A 19,069-nucleotide genomic window follows, 5' to 3' on the forward strand; every position below is an offset into this window, starting at 1 on the left:
ACGTTGTGCAGTGTATTAAATGGTTTTAGGGCAATGTCTCACCAGATGTGTAAGATTCGGCTACCAAGTACAAACGTCTGAATCTGAAGACCTACAAGGGATAAAACCTCCTTCACGGGTTCACAATAGTCAATGCGTTGTTCTCCAACAACGTTTCAGCAGGTTCCGTACTTCCTATCTTCAGGCGAAGACTTATCTTCGCCTGAAGATGGCAAGTAAGAAACTTGTTGAAACGTTGCTGGAGAACAACGCATTGACTAGGCTGTAAACCCGAGACTTTATAATAGATTCGCCGAGGGAGCCAGCATTCCCATACAGCGTTTGAACCACTTTCACAACGGTAAATGATACGAACTGATACGTTAGTTGATGATTCGTGGATTCTTCATTACGCAGAACAACCGATATAGCTGAATTTTCCGGACCAAGTGAGTAATACTGAAACGGCATGGGTTTGTGGTAGTCTTGTGGTGTTGGACTGATTCATTGTATCCAAAAATGTAACTAAACATAACTTTCCTGATTTCATGGAGAAATCTGGTTTGTTGCTGCAGTATTTTTCTGCCTGGCCGTTAAGATTGCTGGAGCATACCATACAGGAGTGCCTACCAGCATCGCAGAGTAGTTCCACGTAGAGAAACAGTGTTGGTGGGCAAGATATCACATAACTGGGAAAAAGCATTTCCTCAGTTGACAGTGTTATTCACAAGCCACAAGCAGGCAAATTGTCGGTAACTGCTCACTTTAAGTACTGTAAAGTTTAGCCAAAAATCAAGAAAATCGCTTGATATCCCAATTGATTTACTTAATGAGCGTTGTATAATCTAGTAAAGTACAGTAACACTCCAAATTATGGAGCAAATGTACTAATATTCTTTTTTCAGCATGATAAAAAGTTCTGAATAGATGAGTAGTTTAAAGGCTTCACGAAATTACGGGAATACAGTTATTTTCAAATTCTATTACTCAGCGAACTTCTTACCCTATATTGGCAGACCACAAATGTAATTTCTTGCATGTGCATGTAATATAAATACAGATTGTACATCTGTCTTAACTACTCGTTTTTTAAATCTATTAGTAACAATTTTCTGACCACCCTCCGGTTTCACAGTATTTCTGATTCATAAATGAAGGAACTAACTTTATAAAATTTTTAAAGCGTCTACAGCAAATTAAAGCGTATAGCAATAATTACTTAGCAATCGCTTTAACTGAATTTTATGAGATTGTTTTTAAACCCTTACCGCCTATTGTCCACCATGAAAGCTTGAACGCCCGTTAGCGGGACCGGGTCAACAATTCTTTACACGGTTCTACAGAGTTGCGAAGCTGGGAATTACGTCATTGTTACTATCACTCACCCAACAGACCCTGATATGTGTAAAGGTGGTCTGGTGCTATGAACATGGGTCCAGAAATGCATCGTTGCCAGTGTGGATGGCGCTGACGAATGAGAATCCCTGACCACGTACCTTGCGTTCGTTGTGGGTTGCAGGCTGTGTGACTGACTGAGGCAGCGTACTGTAAGCAGCAGAATGGTCCGGTATTCATGTCTGGAACAAGCAGAGATTGTGCTCGTGTACGGGCAAGCAGATGGAAACGGTAGAGGGCAGCACGACTATACCAAAACAAGTACTCACACCAACCAAATCACTCAACCTTTAATGTCCTTTGTGGGCGTTTGTACGATCATGGGTCCTTTCAGACAAACGGTCGTGCAGGGAGGTGGCGGACTGTGTATACACAGGATTTGCAGGACAGATGGAAACTGTCGAGACAGCACAGCTATACAAAAAAGTACCTTCAGGCACCAACTATATCATACAATATTTAAAGCCCTTTTTGGGCGTTTGAGAGGTCACGCGTCCTTTCAGATAGATGAACTTGCAGGGAGTAGGCGGACTTTACATACTCCAGATTTGGAGGACCGGGTTCTACTTCTCGAACGTTTCCATCTGTTCTGCCTTAGACAAGCGCAAACTATGCGTGTTCCCGACGTGAATACCGGACCATTCTGCTACTTACAGTATGCTGTGTCAATCGCACAACTTGCACAACACAGAACATATACGGCACGTGGTCAGAGGAACTGTCATTTGCCAGCGCAATGCATTTCTGGACGCATTTTTATAGGACTGTTTTTCCTCCATTTCTAGTCAGAAATCCGTCCATGCAGTTAGTCATGTATGTAATGTAATGTGTGTATGTAATGTAATGTTATGTAATGTTATGTAATGTTATGTAATGTAATGTAATGTAATGTGTGTATGTAATGTAATGTAATGTGTGTATGTAATGTAATGTAATGTGTGTATGTAATGTAATGTAATGTGTGTATGTAATGTAATGTAATGTGTGTATGTAATGTAATGTAATGTGTGTATGTAATGTAATGTAATGTGTGAATGTAATGTAATGTGTGTATGTAATGTAATGTAATGTGTGTATGTAATGTAATGTAATGTGTGAATGTAATGTAATGTGTGTATGTAATGTAATGTAATGTAATGTAATGTGTGTATGTAATGTAATGTAATGTAATGTAATGTGTGTATGTAATGTAATGTAATGTAATGTAATGTGTGTATGTAATGTAATGTAATGTAATGTAATGTGTGTATGTAATGTAATGTAATGTAATGTAATGTGTGTATGTAATGTAATGTAATGTAATGTGTGTATGTAATGTAATGTAATGTGTGTATGTAATGTGTGTATGTAATGTAATGTAATGTAATGTAATGTGTGTATGTAATGTGTGTATGTAATGTAATGTAATGTAATGTGTGTATGTAATGTGTGTATGTAATGTAATGTAATGTGTGTATGTAATGTAATGTAATGTAATGTAATGTAATGTGTGTATGTAATGTGTGTATGTAATGTGTGTATGTAATGTGTGTATGTAATGTGTGTATGTAATGTGTGTATGTAATGTGTGTATGTAATGTGTGTATGTAATGTGTGTATGTAATGTGTGTATGTAATGTAATGTAATGTAATGTAATGTGTGTATGTAATGTAATGTAATGTAATGTAATGTGTGTATGTAATGTAATGTAATGTAATGTAATGTGTGTATGTAATGTAATGTAATGTAATGTGTGTATGTAATGTAATGTAATGTAATGTAATGTGTGTATGTAATGTAATGTAATGTAATGTAATGTGTGTATGTAATGTAATGTAATGTAATGTGTGTATGTAATGTAATGTAATGTAATGTGTGTATGTAATGTAATGTAATGTAATGTGTGTATGTAATGTAATGTAATGTAATGTGTGTATGTAATGTAATGTAATGTGTGTATGTAATGTAATGTGTGTATGTAATGTAATGTAATGTGTGTATGTAATGTAATGTAATGTGTGTATGTAATGTAATGTGTGTATGTAATGTAATGTAATGTGTGTATGTAATGTAATGTAATGTAATGTAATGTGTGTATGTAATGTAATGTAATGTGTGTGTGTAATGTAATGTAATGTAATGTGTGTGTGTAATGTAATGTAATGTAATGTGTGTGTGTAATGTAATGTAATGTAATGTGTGTATGTAATGTAATGTAATGTGTGTATGTAATGTAATGTAATGTAATGTAATGTGTGTGTGTATGTAATGTAATGTAATGTAATGTAATGTGTGTGTGTATGTAATGTAATGTAATGTAATGTAATGTGTGTGTGTATGTAATGTAATGTAATGTAATGTAATGTGTGTGTGTATGTAATGTAATGTAATGTAATGTAATGTAATGTAATGTAATGTGTGTATGTAATGTAATGTAATGTAATGTAATGTAATGTGTGTATGTAATGTAATGTAATGTAATGTAATGTGTGTATGTAATGTAATGTAATGTAATGTAATGTGTGTATGTAATGTAATGTAATGTAATGTAATGTGTGTATGTAATGTAATATGTGTGTGTGTGTGTGTGGGGGGGGGGGGGTGGTATGTATGTCTCTGCCTTAAGAGTTATTGATGATTAGTCGTGCAAGCAGGATAGTTTTGTAGATATTTTGTATGTTGTGTACAAATTAGTAATTTTTTAATGTTCTTATTCGGTGCTACACAAGTCGTATCTGAAGTGCTGCAAAATAAGAGAACGCATCATCTTAATTCTTCAATATTGTTACTTATTTGGTGAGAGCATTGTCTTGTTTCCTTTCAGACAGGTACGTATCAGTGGGTAAGTTTTATATACCTACAAACTAGAAGTGCTTTGGATGTTTTATACTTTTGCCCTAGTTAATTTGTTGAATTATTTATATGGATTTCATTTCGATGCGCTTCATACCAAAATTACAAATGGTTTCAACGTTGTTGGCGTGTCCCTTCAATAATGAACCCTAATTATCCGTAGTTAAGAGGTAATGAAGTGAAGTGTGCTAAAAGGCGTCTATAAGTAGAGGCGTGTGTGATTTCGCAGGTGGCATATAATTAATGAATGTCAGAACAGGAAGTTGGACCGGGGGGGGGGGGGAGGGGAGGGGAGGGAAATCTGTAAGAGTATTTGTTAATTTTTAACACACGCTACTGACAAAGCAGGCAGGGGATTTTCTCCGTGGCCGTCTAGAGGGAATTCCTATTCGTGTCACCTCTAGCAGTGCTCTGTGTGGAAACACAGTTGGAATTACACATGAAAACAGTACACACAGGCACGACCAGTTGGTATAATACCCAGATAGGAGGGAAGTGCAGTACTAATAGAAGCACGGAAGAAAGTCTTCCCATTTAAAGATATCATAAAGGATTGCTGATGTAAATTACGGAATCAAGAGCTATATTGGGTTCTTCAAATCGCCGCTTTCATTTTAATTGGAGGAAACCATTTGTAATTTTTAATGTTTAAGTTCGTTCAGTTAATTGCTGCCTGCAGTGTTGCATGTGCTGTTGTGTTCCCTTCACGTCCCCAGCTGATTGTCCAAACGATATCCCCTGTAGCACTGCCCATCCGCTCAACTGCCAGTGGTGACCGCTGCTAGTTCCGAAGGAAAAGGCCTGTTCCCAACTTGTCTGTGTCTCATGCAGGCGGCTGCACAGTGCTCAGCGTTGTGGTACAGACTGTCATTTCACATATGTAAAGGTACCATAGCGTAAGTTACTCTAATCTGATGGAGACGCAGAAAAAACTTTGACTGGGAGACAGTTTCATTCCTCAGTTTGACACCGTAAAATGTGTTCCGGGCATGAATTGCTCTGTAGATAATAAACAGCTGGAAATATTATGAAATATACAAACAGCCGAAATGAGTAGCGTTTAGTTTCGTCACTTAAGCTACTCATTCTTGAGGGAATCTTTGTGTAACTGTTCAGCCAGACGCACGTGTCAAGGGCTGGACTCCCCCCCCCCCTCCCCCCGAAACAAATCTGGCTTCTAATGGATGTGCATTCGGTCATCTTCTAGGAGCCTCACCCTGTCATTTGAAACACACATTCGTAGCTAATATTCCCGTTGGATTGATGCCAAGGACGTCCCGGCCCCCAATCAATGAATAGGTTTAAAACTTTTTCATTTTATTGAGTGTCGAATGAATGATTTAATACTGAAGTGTTCTGCAGAACAGAAAGTTTCCATATCGTATCCAAGAAATTTTTCAGCGTAAGTGCGCCATCTTAATTCTCCTATTTCACCAGGTGAATTATTACTTACATTGACAACGTGGAGATATTTTACAGCTTAACAGTAAAGTTCTTTACGACATTGTTACTTTTGCGGTAGACGATGTAATTCTTATGGTGTCACCACATAGTCTGTAACTCAACCGTTACCACATTCGATCTGTTAAGCACCGAGCGAAATAACAGTAAAGCGAAGAAGGTTCTGGTGGCAGCGCAAAGAAAATATCATATGGCAGCAACATGGCGTACTGCAATGATACGGGACTTGGCTCAGTTGCAGATGACAGATTCTAAATGAATAACAGCTATACGGAAAGTTAAAAAGATAGGATAGCTCGTGTTGACAAGGTACAAAAATTTTTCAGTTACTAAATTACTTAAAAACTGAAAGCCATGTGTACAGGCAGTAAAAAGCAACTTCTCCTGTTAATTGATACAAAGTAAAACGCTACCTGAGGGCACCTAAACAAAAGAAACTTTCTTGTTAACAAGCTGGGACGTAAGGAGGCTTAAACCTCAATATGAATACTAGACTTACTGTTGAACAGTAGATTTTCTATTGGCGTGGATTATAGATCCCATTTATTAGAACAAAGACCATCCGTCTGTCGACGTCTTGTAATTCTTCATATTTAAGCTACGTGATGTTCAGAACTGAAGTCGCCCGGATCATGCAACGCGAATGTTCTCGCGAAAACACTTTGATAATTTCCGAGGAAATGTAATTTGCTGAAGTTAAAGCAGTTTGACGGCAGCTCACGTGGCTCACTCGATAGCGTCGGAATAAGGTAATCAGTGGATCGCTTGTTCGAATCTCGATAATGCCTCTTTTCGTTCAATTTGAATAATCTATTAAGTTAAACTATATGGTAATCAACACGTATTCAATACATCTTGTTTCTGATTATATATCGCATGTATTTCAAATACACATTCTCAAGTATCGGTATTTTATAAAATATTGTTTAAATCCCTTAACATCTTAATTATTAGTCTTCTGATAAAATATCGATGACTTAGAATTTGTATTCATGATGATAACTAAAGTTACACGTGAGATTTGTCATTAAAGATGGGCAATTTTTCATTAAAATCGGTTCAGACGTATTAGTTAGCATATTAGATGACTTAGATATTAGAACCAGCACCGTAATTGATTACTAGATTCATTGCCCACTCATACTAACGAGCCACGTGTGCAGTCTTGAAAAAAAATTTAATTTTAGTGAATTACAGTTCCTCGGAAATCTAAAGTAGTTTTTGTCTAATTTGGAATTGAACCCAACTGCTTTCGTAGACTGACGTTTTAGTTCTGAACATTTACGATAACTACTTAGGTAGGTAAAAATTACTGACGAATACTTACAATTCGTAGCTGACTTTGACAGACGTTCACCATGTAACACGCACTCAATATAATTGCCCCTCATCTCAGTCTGCTTGCCCCACACACACAGACGGAAGGCATAGCGCAGTCAGCTCGTCCATCTCGCGAGGACCGCCCTATAACACGGATGCTGTCTCCTCTCGCGTTGCGTACCGCATGCAATGACAGAGGTGCAACAGTGGCAACGGTATGCACTTGGAGTGGAATTGCTCAGTCGCCACCATAGGGAGGGTGAAGACTTCATTCATAACATCCTCACTATGCACGAAACTTGAGCTCGGCCGTACCAGAATGGTTTTTGTAGCATACGATATCCGTGGTTCAACCCTGCATCACGCTGTACCGCAGGGACAGGCTGTCATTGCAGTCTACTGCAGCAGCTTGTTGCGACTTAACCTTCGTTCCGCCCTGAGCAGAAAGCGGCGCGGCGCCATCTTCTGTTACTGCTTCCCATCGTCCTCCAGGACAAGGCAGGATGGCAAACGGAGCGAGCCCGTGCAAAAACTCTCGTGTACTTCGGGGTGGGAGATAATAGAACATCCGCCGTATTCACCAGATATGAGTGCAAGCGATTGCGACCTGTTCGCCAAAATGAAGAAACTTCTTCGTGTCACGTGCTAAAACATAACACTATCCATGTCCTCCTGAGATATCGACAGAGATTGACGCTTTGATACCTTCCTTCCATGTGATATACACACATCAAAAAATGTTTTTCATCACCTCGGTTCAGAGTTCCGGAACCTGTACAGAAAATTGGAAGAGATGACCATAAACATTTCCTCCCTTTTTATTGCTCATGAAAAACACACATTGCATGTTGTACCACCATACATAAAGACCTCTAATACCCACTAGCACGCTATCTTTCATTGATGCATGCTTGTATTCGTCGTGTGGCGTACTATCCCCAAGTTCATCAAGGCACTGCTGGTCCAAATTGTCCCACTCATCAGCGGCCGTTCGGCGTAGATCCTTCATAGTGGTCGGTGGGTCACGTCACCCATAAACAGCCCTTTTCAGTCTATCCCAGACATGTTAGATATGGTTCGTGTTCGGAGAACATGCTGGCCACTCTAGTCGAGCGATGTCGTTATGCTGAATGAAGTCATTCACAGGATGTGCACTATCAGGGCGCGAATTTTCAAGAAGGCGAATGCCTCTCTAATATGCTGCCGATACGGTTGCACTATCGGAGGATGGCATTCACGTATCTTACAGCCGTTACGGTGCCTTCCATGACCACCAGCGGCGTACGTCGGCCCCACGTAATGCCACCCCAATACAGCGGGGAACATCCACCTTGCTGCAGTCTAAGGCGTTCAGCCGGTTGCCTTCAAACACGTCTCCGACGATTGTCTGGTTGAAGGCATATGCTACACTAATCTATGAAAAGAACGTGATGCCAATCCTGAGCGGTCCATTCGGCATGATGTTGGGTGCATCTGTGCCGCGCTGCACGGTGTCCTGGTTGCAAAGATGTACCTCGCCATCGACGTCGGGAGTGAAGTTGCGCATCATGCAGCCTATTGCGCACAGTTTGAGTCGTAACACGACGTTCTGTGGCTGCATGAAAAGCATTATTAAACATGGTGGCGTTGCTGTCAGGGTTCCTCAGAGTAATAATCCGTAGGTAGCGGTCATCCACTGCAGTAGTAGCCCTTCGGGGGTCTGAGCGAGGCATGTCATCTACACATTGTCTCTCTGTATCTCCTCCATGTCCGAACAACATCGCTTTGGTTCACTCAGATACGCCTGGACATTTCCGTTGTTGAGAGCCCTTCCTGGCGCAGAGGAACAATGCGGTCTTGACCGTCTAGGCATGGCTGAACTACAAACACGAGCCGTGTATCTCCTTTCTGGGGAATGACTGGAACTGATCGGCTGTCAGACCCCCTCCGTTTAATAGGCGCTGCTCGTGCATGGTTTACCGAGCGAGGTGGCGCAGTGGTTAGACACTGGACTCGCATTCGGGAGGACGACGGTTCAATCCCGCGTCCGGCCATCCCGATTTAGGCTTTCCGTGAGTTCCCTAAATCGCTCCAGGCAAATGCCGGGATGGTTCCTCTGAAAGGGCACGGCCGACTTCCTTCCCTAACCCGATGAGACCGATGACCTCGCTGTCTGGTCTCCTTCCCCAAACAACCCCAACTCGTGCATGGTTATTTGTCTGTGGGCGGGTTTAGTGACATCTCTGAACAGTCAAAGGGACTGTCTGTGATAGAATATCCACAGTCAATGTTTTCCTAGCTCTGGGAACTGGGGTGATGAAAAACTTCTTTGGTGTGTAGAAATGGGACGATTATGTTGTGGGCATGAGATACGGTGAAAGTCTGTAAGGTCAGCAGTGATTTAAAAGTCACTATTTTCTAACCAACTCATTTACAAAAGGCACAAATATCAGATTGTCGGGTGTTCCCCTTGTTAATAAATGTAGCGTCCACGAAGGCTACTTCCCAAGATCGTATTTACCTTGGAAAGAGCCGAGTTCATAAGATAACGCAGGGATGTGCGCAGACTTAATCGTTCCCTCCGCCCCTTCCGTTACCCCCATAACAGCCTTTGAAAGGATACAGTACCACTTCTGTTGGGGTGCTTAAAAAGATGAAATGTTAAGCTTACACGGTGATTCAGAGCAGCAGATGAGGGTAGACAGTGCTCAACCAATGCTGGTTCGCATGTGGCCCCCCTTCCCCAGGGTAGCGCTGTTGTCTCCTCCTCCCCACCACTTCGTCCTCCCCAGCTCCCCTCGGCCGCACTTAACCTCTACTCTCTCTCTCTCTCTCTCTCTCTCTGTGTGTGTGTGTGTGTGTGTGTGTGTGTGTGTGTGTGTGTGTGTGTCGCAGCAGCTCTGCATGTCGCTCGCACGCACGCCCGCTTGCTGGCTGACGTAGCAACCCCCGCATGTTTCAGTGTGTCGCGAGTGGCTGGTGAAGGAAGACGGCGCTCTGGCATACAGGCTGCAGTCGGAGGAGAGTAAGTACAGCAACAGCGAGACACAACCCACCGTGGTATTCGACAGTTGTAATTAGTGCCGCTACCCACGGAGATTTAAGTGTATTTACATTTACTACGAAAATATTCTAATGCTTCAATGCTGAACTGATTTACATTGGAAAAAAATTAGTTCATGTTTTGGCCACCAGGTGCAAATCTGGCGCTGTAAATGCAAGAATGGCGTATAGAAATGTTTCCGTGTGTAATAAATTGGGAACGAGATGTGGCCAGGAGATGTCAAACAAGTGAGAATGGCATCGCGTTGACTCCCTTGATCGCCGCTTACACAATGTAAGTATGAGCACGGGAGACGTCGAAGAGATGCTGTGCAGCACCAGATACGCATCTGGTGGCCAAAACAGGAGCTATTTTTTTCCAGCGTACATTGGTGGAGCAGTAACGCATTAGAAAATGTACAAAGTTTCGCTGCCATACGATAATTAAATCACACAGTGGACCTCTGAGTAGTTGCACTTAAATTACAGCTGCCCCAGCTTTCCATTCTTTACAGCAGATACATTTAAGACATTAGGACGCTATTACACTATCATATTTCTGTGTCAAAGTTGACATGTCAAATATTTGTCAAAGGAATTCGGTAGTGTAATAGGGAACTTTGTCAAATCTCGCCTGTCGTCGAATATGATCAAATCTAAGGCGTCGCAGTAGATTTGATTATAAAAGTCGCTTGTCTTCTGTTCACTGCAATGTGAAATGTTACCACTTGAAGCGCTAGCATCGCTGCAGCGTTCTGTCACTATAGTGTGTCTGTAAACATGGCTACGAAGTTTAGTTTGTGTGTGCCGTAAACTACAAAATTAATAGAAATTAATGAAGCTGAAGAGGTGCTTTACAACATAAGGCACCGTGAGTACAAAAACAGATTAAGAAGACTGGAGAGAACCAAAATTGCGTCGGTCATTAGCCGTGAGATACGTCACAGGCCCACGGCTGCAAATATATCTCCAATCTTATTAATCTATTTTTGCACTCACGATGCCCCACATTGTAAAGAGTCTCATCAGCTTAATACATTTGGATTAATTTGGTAGTTGTGGGACACAAAGTAATTATTACTTTAAGAACTATTTTTATTGTAGATTAATGTACGTCAAGTGCATTTAATATTTACTCTCGGATATTGGTCCTATAGTGTTCCATGAATTGCTTCAACGTTTCAGGTATTGTAGTAAATGTGCACTGTGGTATTAGTGTGCTGTACTGTAAGCTAGAGTAACACACTCACACTCACACTCACACACACACTCTCTCTCTCTCTCACTCTCACTCTCACTCTCACTCTCACTCTCACTCTCTCTCTCTCTCTCTCTCTCTCTCTAACAAGAAATCGGAATCTTACTGTTTATTCTGCAGATATAGCAGTTCTGAAGTATTATGCTTGGAGTGTGACGACGCTTCACTGAGCAAATGTTGAAATGTATGCTCATCCATTCTTAAGTAATTTTTGTACGCCTTATGCCCTCCACTAGAAGCTCACGTAACAAATTTTGCCGAATGCCTTCGTTTCGTCGTAAAACTCACTGCTTCATCCAGGTAGGTGTTTTTTTTTTTTAAATACAGTGCTGCGTGGTACATGCAACTACTGCATGACGAAAAATGACAGTGTAATACCCCTTTCTAGCGCCACGTCAAATATCTGTGTGAAACAAATTTGACGAATATCTGATCATCTTTGATCAAATCTTGGACAAAAAATGATAGTGTAATACCGGCCTTACCGAATGCCCCTCAGTGATTTTTCGTCGTACTTAACGGGATCACACCCTGCCTATCTAACCCATGTTACTTTAGGCAAGTATTTGACCTATTTCTGAAAAAACTATTTGCAGGACATTGTACGCCAGTTTTCATGTTAGTTTCGTACGATCTCGTCAATTTGGCAAATGTTGCTTCTGGCTATGTACTGTAGAGATGTGAAATGTAAGAGCCACGTAGGCTCGATTGTAGGAAGAAGTGGCGGGCTGAAGTTCGTCGTAAGGGTACTGGAAAACTAGGTTGCATCTAAAAGATATTGCATACATGTTTTGCGAATGCTGCTGGAAAACTGCTAAAAGTAGTGGAACCCACATTAGACCGGACCACCATGGGACATAAAGCGTCTACAAAGAATAGTGAAACAATTGTTATGCGAAGTGTTATGTGCCATTACTTAACAAAGCGCGTTTTCAGTACTATTGTGTTCTTGGCATTCCGTTGCACGGCCCTATACATGTTATGAGTGCCATATCACGGAGAAAACGTTTGACACTTCCTAGATGTTGCACGTCTTTACTAAGCAGTGCTTCTTCGGGTGTTGAATGTGGCAAGCATCGGTCTCACCCATTCACTTGATGCACAGTCCATGTGGTGAAGGCTGAATCAAAGCTTTTGGTTGTATCCGTAAAACATCTCTGGAACGAAAGGAGATAATTTAGGTTCAAGTCAGTAAAGACAACATGGTGCCGGGAAGATTCTATGGAAAGCATCTTCTTCGGAAGCATAGGGAGTTCTACGATAAACTTTGCAATATCTGGTTCAAAGAATGGAGCTGTGTGGGGGAAACAAGAGTTACGCCTATCCGAAAAAATTTGAAGTTGTATAATTCTTGTTGAATTATAACATTCATTCGAAAGTATGTGTGTGAAAGTACTGCCCATAAGGTGAAACCATCTTTTAGCACACCCTTACAGCAACACACACTCCTTCGTTAACGTGTACTAGTAACTTTGACCACCAAAATTCTAAAAAATGCAGATTTTTTGGTTTAGTTCTACTGAAAATTTATTCTACTACATTGTTTTAAAATTTTTCTAAATTTTAAAATATAAAATAACTGACTAGATGAAAATATTTTCAAAAGGTGGGCATGAAGTAAGCCACCACCCTCCCCTGGTATTCCGATGGTGAAGAATCAAAATTGACATACGCCAACTGTCCCACTTGAACACACAATTTAAGGTTACAATCTAGGCCTAAAATTTCAGACACAGATTTTGTCAAGGTTGTACACATCATGCATTTAAAGAATGTAAAAAAGAATAGATACATTTAAAAGTGACGACAGCCACGGTACATATGAATGTATCATCAAATTAAGTTCTCACCCTCAGGATTCCACAGATTGCTTGTAAATTTTAAAAATCTAGCGCAGTCAGCGTTTTGAGTGTAAAAACATGGACAGATTAGACTGCAATAGCTTAGCTGAGTGTAAAAACTTTGCCTACCATGTAGCGAGTATGGGTTCGATTCCCGTCGGAGTTTACCTTCTCCGCTCGTGGACTGGGTGTCGTGCTGTCCTCATCACCGACACGTAAGTTGTCCATTGTGGCGTCACCTGAAATAAACTTGCAACTCTGCCGCCGAACTCTCCCTGATGGGGGGCCTCCCGGCCACAAATGACACAATTTCGTTTTTGTTTTTTTGTCTTCAAAAGATAGTCTTCGCCCTAATATAGGCGGAGCCAACAGACTGAGCCTCGACCGGATCTCAAAAACTTATTTCACCAGTATCTTATCACTTACACTACTGACCATTAAGATTGCTACACCAAGAAGAAATGCAGATGATAAACGGGTATTAATTCCACAAATATATTATACTAGGACTGACACGTGATTAAGTTATCACGCAATTTAGGTGCATAGATAATGAGAAATCAGTACCCAGAACCACCACCTCTGGCCAGACTGGGCATTGAGTCAAACGGAGCTTGGAAGGTGTGTACAGGTACAGCTGCCCGTGCAACTTCCACACGATACCACAGTTCATCAAGAGTAGTGACTGGCGTATTGTGACGAGCCAGTTGCTCGGCCACCATTGACCAGACGTTTTCAATTTGTGAGAGATCTGGAGAATGTGCTGGCCAGGGTAGCAGTCGAACATTTTCTGTATCCAGAAAGGCCCGTACAGGACCTGCAACATGCGGTCGTGCATTATCCTGCTGAAATGTAGGGTTTCGCAGGGATCGAATGAAGAGTAGAGCCACGGGTCGTAACACATCTGAAATGTAACGTACACTGTTCAAAGTGCCGTGAGTGCGAACAAGAGGTGACCGAGACGTGTAATCAGTGGCACCCCATACCATCACGCCGGGTGATACGCCAGTATGGCGATAACGAATACACGCTTCCAATGTGCGTTCACCGCGATGTCGCCAAACACGGATGCGACCATCATGATGCTGTAAACAGAACCTGTATTCATCCGAAAAAATGTTTTGCCATCGTGCACCCAGATTCGTCGTAGAGTACACGATCGCAGGCGCTCCTGTCTGTGATGCAGCGTCGAGGGTAACCGCAGCCACGGTCTCCGAGCTGATAGTCAGTGCTGCTGCAAACGTCGTCGAACTGTTCGTGCAGATGGTTGTTGTCTTGCAAACGTCCCCACCTGTTGACTCAGGGAAAGAGACGTGGCTGCACGATCAGTTACGGCCATGCGGGTAGGATGCCTGTCATCTAGACTGCTAGTGATACGGGGCCGTTGGGATCCAGCACTACATTCCGTATTACGCTCCTGAACCCACCGATTCCATATTGATGTAATTCATTGGATCTCGACCAATGCGAGCAGCAATGTCGCGTTACGATAAACCGCAATCTCGATAGGCTACAATCCGACCTTTATCAATGTCGGAAACGTGATGGTACGCATTTCTCCTCCTTACACGAGGCATCACAACAACGTTTCACCAGGCAACGCCGGTCAAGTGCTGTTTGTGTATGAGAAATCGGTTGGAAACTTTCCTCATGTCGACACGTTGTAGGTGTCGCCACCGGCGCCAACCTTGTGTGAATGCTCTGAAAAGCTAATCATTTGCATATCACAGCATCTTCTTCCTGTCCGTTAAATTTCGCGTGTAGCACGTCATCTTCGTGGTGTAGCAATTTTAATGGCCAGTAGTGTACCTTCCACTTTTCGCAGTAGTTCTCCGGCATATCTTCCGGTACTAGCACTGCTGGAAAAAGAAAAGATACTGGCAAAGCTGCGAGGGCAAGTCAGTCGTGCGTGGACGGCTCTGTCAGAAGAGAACTTAGTCGCGAAAGCGAAGGTCCTACGTTAGAGTCCCGGACTGGCACATCGTTTGGCAGACAGGAAGTTTCTATGTTAATATACTCAAGTTGTCAACAGAACGCGGAGAAATCTCAACACATCTTAAAGTACACAGGACTGAACAAATTTCGATGACCCTCAGAGCGTAGAGGCAGACGGTATGACAAAACGATACTTAAGGTTAAGCGTTCCCCCTGCCCTTCGAAGTGTGACAATAAGGTGCGTATCGCCAATTCCTTCCACATTTCCACCTAAACTGGCACTAGGCATCTAATGTCGGCCAGACAGTTTACTCACACAGGAAGGAGATAATCGTAATTCTAATTGTGGTGGTGGTGGTGGTGGTGGTGGTGGTGGTGGTGGTGGTGAGTTCGAAGACTGCTATGCATGCTACTCTATCTTGTGTAAGCCTCATCTCAGAGCAACCACTGCAACCTGGAGCTTTCTAAATACGCCTAATGCATTCATCGTCTCTTGATCTCCCCGCGCGCGCCTCCAGTGCTAAATTGGTGATCCTTTGATGCCGCAGAACGTGTCCTACCAACCGATCCCTTCTCAGTCAAGTTGGGCCAAATATTCTTCTCCCCGATTCTATTCTGTGCTTCATTAGTTGCGTGACCCCTCCATCTAATCTTAAGCATTCTTCTTCGGCACTATCTTTCGAAATCTTATTCACTTCTTGTCTAAACTGTTTCTCGTCCATGTTTCACTTACATGGCTACACTCCAGACAAATAGGTTCAGAAAGAGACTTCCTGACCCTTGAATCTGTACTCGCTGTTAATCTCTTCAGAAACTCTTTCCTTGCCATTGGCAGTATACATTTTACGACGTTCACTCCAAAAGACATGCACACTATTTTTTTAAATCCATTTTTTATTCTACATGTTTGAAAGTTTTACAGTGTGTATATACATCCTTCAGGAGCAATATTTTCATTTCTCCACATAATTTCCATCCCTCTCAACTGCCTTACGCCATCTTCGAACCGTTGCCTGTATACCCTCACGGTAAAATTCTGGACCAACCTGTTGGAGCCACTGTTTGGCAGCGTGCACAAGGGAGTCATCATCTTCAAACCTTGTTCCACGAAGAGAGTCTTTCAGTTTCCCAAAGAGATGATAGTCACATGGAGCCAGGTGAGGACTGTAAGGCGGGTGTTTCAGTGTTGTCCATCCGAGTTTTGTGATCGCTTCCACGGTTTTTTTGACTGACATGTGGCCGTGCATTGTCGTGCAACAGCAAAACATCCTGCTTTTGCCGATGTGGTCGAACACGACTCAGTCGAGCTTCAAGTTTCATCAGTGTCGTCACATAAGCATCAGAATTTATGGTGGTTCCACTTAGCACGATATCCACACGCAAGATTCCTTCGGAATCGAAAAACACCGCAGCCATAACTTTTCCAGCAGAAGGTATGGTTTTGAATTTTCTTGGGTCAATTTGCACGATGCCACTCCACTAATTGGCTTTTCGTCCCTGGTGAAAATTGATGGAGCCATGTTTCATCACCTGTCACAAATATTCGAAGAAATTCACCTCCACCATTCTCTTACTGTTCAAAAAGTTCGCTGCATTCCGTTTTCCTTGTTTCTTTGTGAACCACTGTCAACATCCTGGGAACCCACCTGGCACAAACCTTTAACGCCAACATTTTCAGTATTCTGCAAACACTTCCTTCCCCTATCCCGACGTAGCGTGACAATTCGTTCACTGTGATGCGTCTGTCAGCAGTCACCAATTCGTTAACTCTCTGCACATTGTGTGGAGTGTGTGCAGTACGAGGCCTGCCGCTGCGAGGACAATCCTCAATATTGCCGTGCCCGCTTTCGTCACGTAACCTGCTTGCCCACCGACTAACTGTACTGCGATCGACAGCAGCATCTCCGTACACATCTTTCAACCTCTTGTGGATGTTTCCCATTGTCTCGTTTTCACAGCACAGGAATTCTATGACAGCACGTTGCTTCTGACGAATGTCAAGTGTAGCAGCCATCTCGAAAACACGCTGTGACGGCGCCACTCACGGGAACAGGTTGAACTAAGTTTGAAAACAAGCGGGGAGGATGTATCTACACACTGTTAAACCTTCACACATGCAGAATGAAAACTATTTTTGCAAAAGTAGTGTGCAAATCTTTTAGAGTGACCCTCGTATATCCCTCCTACTTCGACCGTCATAAATCACTTTGCTGCCCAAATAGCAAAACATTTGCTACTTAAACTACCTAGTTTCCTAATCTGATATCCTCAACATCGCCTAATTTAGTTAGACGACATTCCATTATCCTCGTTTTGCTTTTGTTGATCTTATATGGATTTTAAGACTGTCCACTCCTGCTGTCGTTCTTCTGGTTCTTACTTTCTGCTGTTATTGTGCTGTATGTCTCGTTTATTTTTTCAGTTGTCTAATTATTTTAACTGGGCCAAGGGACCGATGATCTGTTTGGTCCCTTCCCACCAACCCCTCTTTTTAACCAACTGTCCACTCTGTTAAATTGCTCATCAAACTCCCTTGTTGTCTCTGGACAGAATTAGTCATCAGCAAACCTCAATGTTTTTATTTCTTCTCCTTGGATTTAATCCCTACTCAGTTTTATTTTCCTTCACTTCTTGCTCAATACAAAGATTCAATAAAGTAGAGGATAGGCTACAACCCTGTCTCACGTCCACCTCAACCACGGTTTCCCTTCTTGTAACTGCTGTCTGGCTTCTCTAAAACTTCTAAAAAGCCTTTTCGCTCCCTGTATTTTACACCTGCTACCTTGAGAATTCGAAAGAGGATATTCCAGTTAACGTTGTCAAAGGCTTTCTTAAAGACTAGAAATGTTGTAAACATTAGTTTTCCTTACCTATCATCTAAGTCGTAGTCGAAAAGATGTTCATCTCTCAAACATTTTGTAGTGGAGCAAATCCACTGTGAGCACCTCAGTCTGCGAACTGAGCAGGCTGTGTGGTGTGTATGCAGTGGCGTAACACTGCTGCAGGCGCGAGGCGCGGCCTGCCTTTGGCCGGTATTACACTATCAAATAAATTTGATCAAATAAATTGCAGGTCCTCTATTATTGCTGCGCGTTATGACATCTTTGCCAGATAGGATTAACTAATTAGATCGAGAAAGTTCAAAGATAGGGAGTGTCATCGAAATGAAACAGGATTTTAGGTGAACATCATTAAAACAAGATTTTTTCGTTGCGGCGGAATCTTCTCACAAAATATCAATCACCAGCTTTGTCAGAATGTGAAAGGGTTTTGTTGACCCTCATATACATAGGGAGAAACGACCATGATAAGAAAATAAGGGAAGTAAGGTGTTTTCTCCGCATGCTGGTACAAAGTGGAATAGAGAATTATTGTGAAGGTAGTTCGATGGTTCCGCTGCATTGTCCATGTGGATGAACCCTGTGGACAAGCAGTGGTAAATTCAAAAATCGTGTCATAACTACTGCTATTAATTTCTGATCGCTGTCCATAAATGATGTAGTTTGACACATGACCACACATCCCTCTTCTGCCCAGTATCATTTACGGTTTGGTTATATTCAGACACACAAATCAAATGAGCGTATGGCATTGTTGGCCAGGAGGCCCCGTTGGGGAAGTTCAGCTGCTGAGTGCAAGTCTAAACTTCAGTCCACGCCACATTGGGCGACTTGCGTGCCGGTGATGACGATGAAATGGTAACAAAACACCCAGTCCACGAGCGGAGAAAATCCCCAACACGGCCGGGAATCAAACCCGGGCCCGCTGCATCGGAGACAAGCACGTAGCAACCCAACTAAGTAGGCGGCAAATCACACAAAAAGCGTCTTATATGTTGTTCAGTAGGAGCCGCGACTGTGTGTCAAAGGGGCACAGATCAAACTTAACCGCATTTTTTTGATGCCACTTTTTGTTAGGGGAAAAATGTTGTCGGGATTTGTTTAAAACTGGTAAGAGTAAGAGGCGCTAACTCGACTGTGAAAGTGTATTTTAATCAATCGTTTTTCAAAAGTGTTGCGTCAGGCC

At 42.3% G+C, this 19,069-nt stretch overlaps 1 protein-coding gene across 1 annotated transcript in view; it reads left to right on the forward strand.

Annotated features, from left to right (window-relative positions):
* LOC126427365 (coiled-coil domain-containing protein 50) overlaps positions 1 to 19,069 on the forward strand; it is a 177,663-nt gene that overhangs the window by 85,510 nt on the left and 73,084 nt on the right. The window contains exon 2 of the mRNA XM_050089714.1: positions 9,930 to 9,992. Within this exon, the coding sequence (XP_049945671.1) occupies positions 9,930 to 9,992 (63 nt within the window). The remainder of the gene's footprint in view (positions 1 to 9,929; positions 9,993 to 19,069) is intronic.

The sequence above is a fragment of the Schistocerca serialis genome, chromosome 11, assembly GCF_023864345.2.
Source record: "Schistocerca serialis cubense isolate TAMUIC-IGC-003099 chromosome 11, iqSchSeri2.2, whole genome shotgun sequence".
In the NCBI taxonomy this organism is placed as follows: domain Eukaryota; kingdom Metazoa; phylum Arthropoda; class Insecta; order Orthoptera; family Acrididae; genus Schistocerca; species Schistocerca serialis.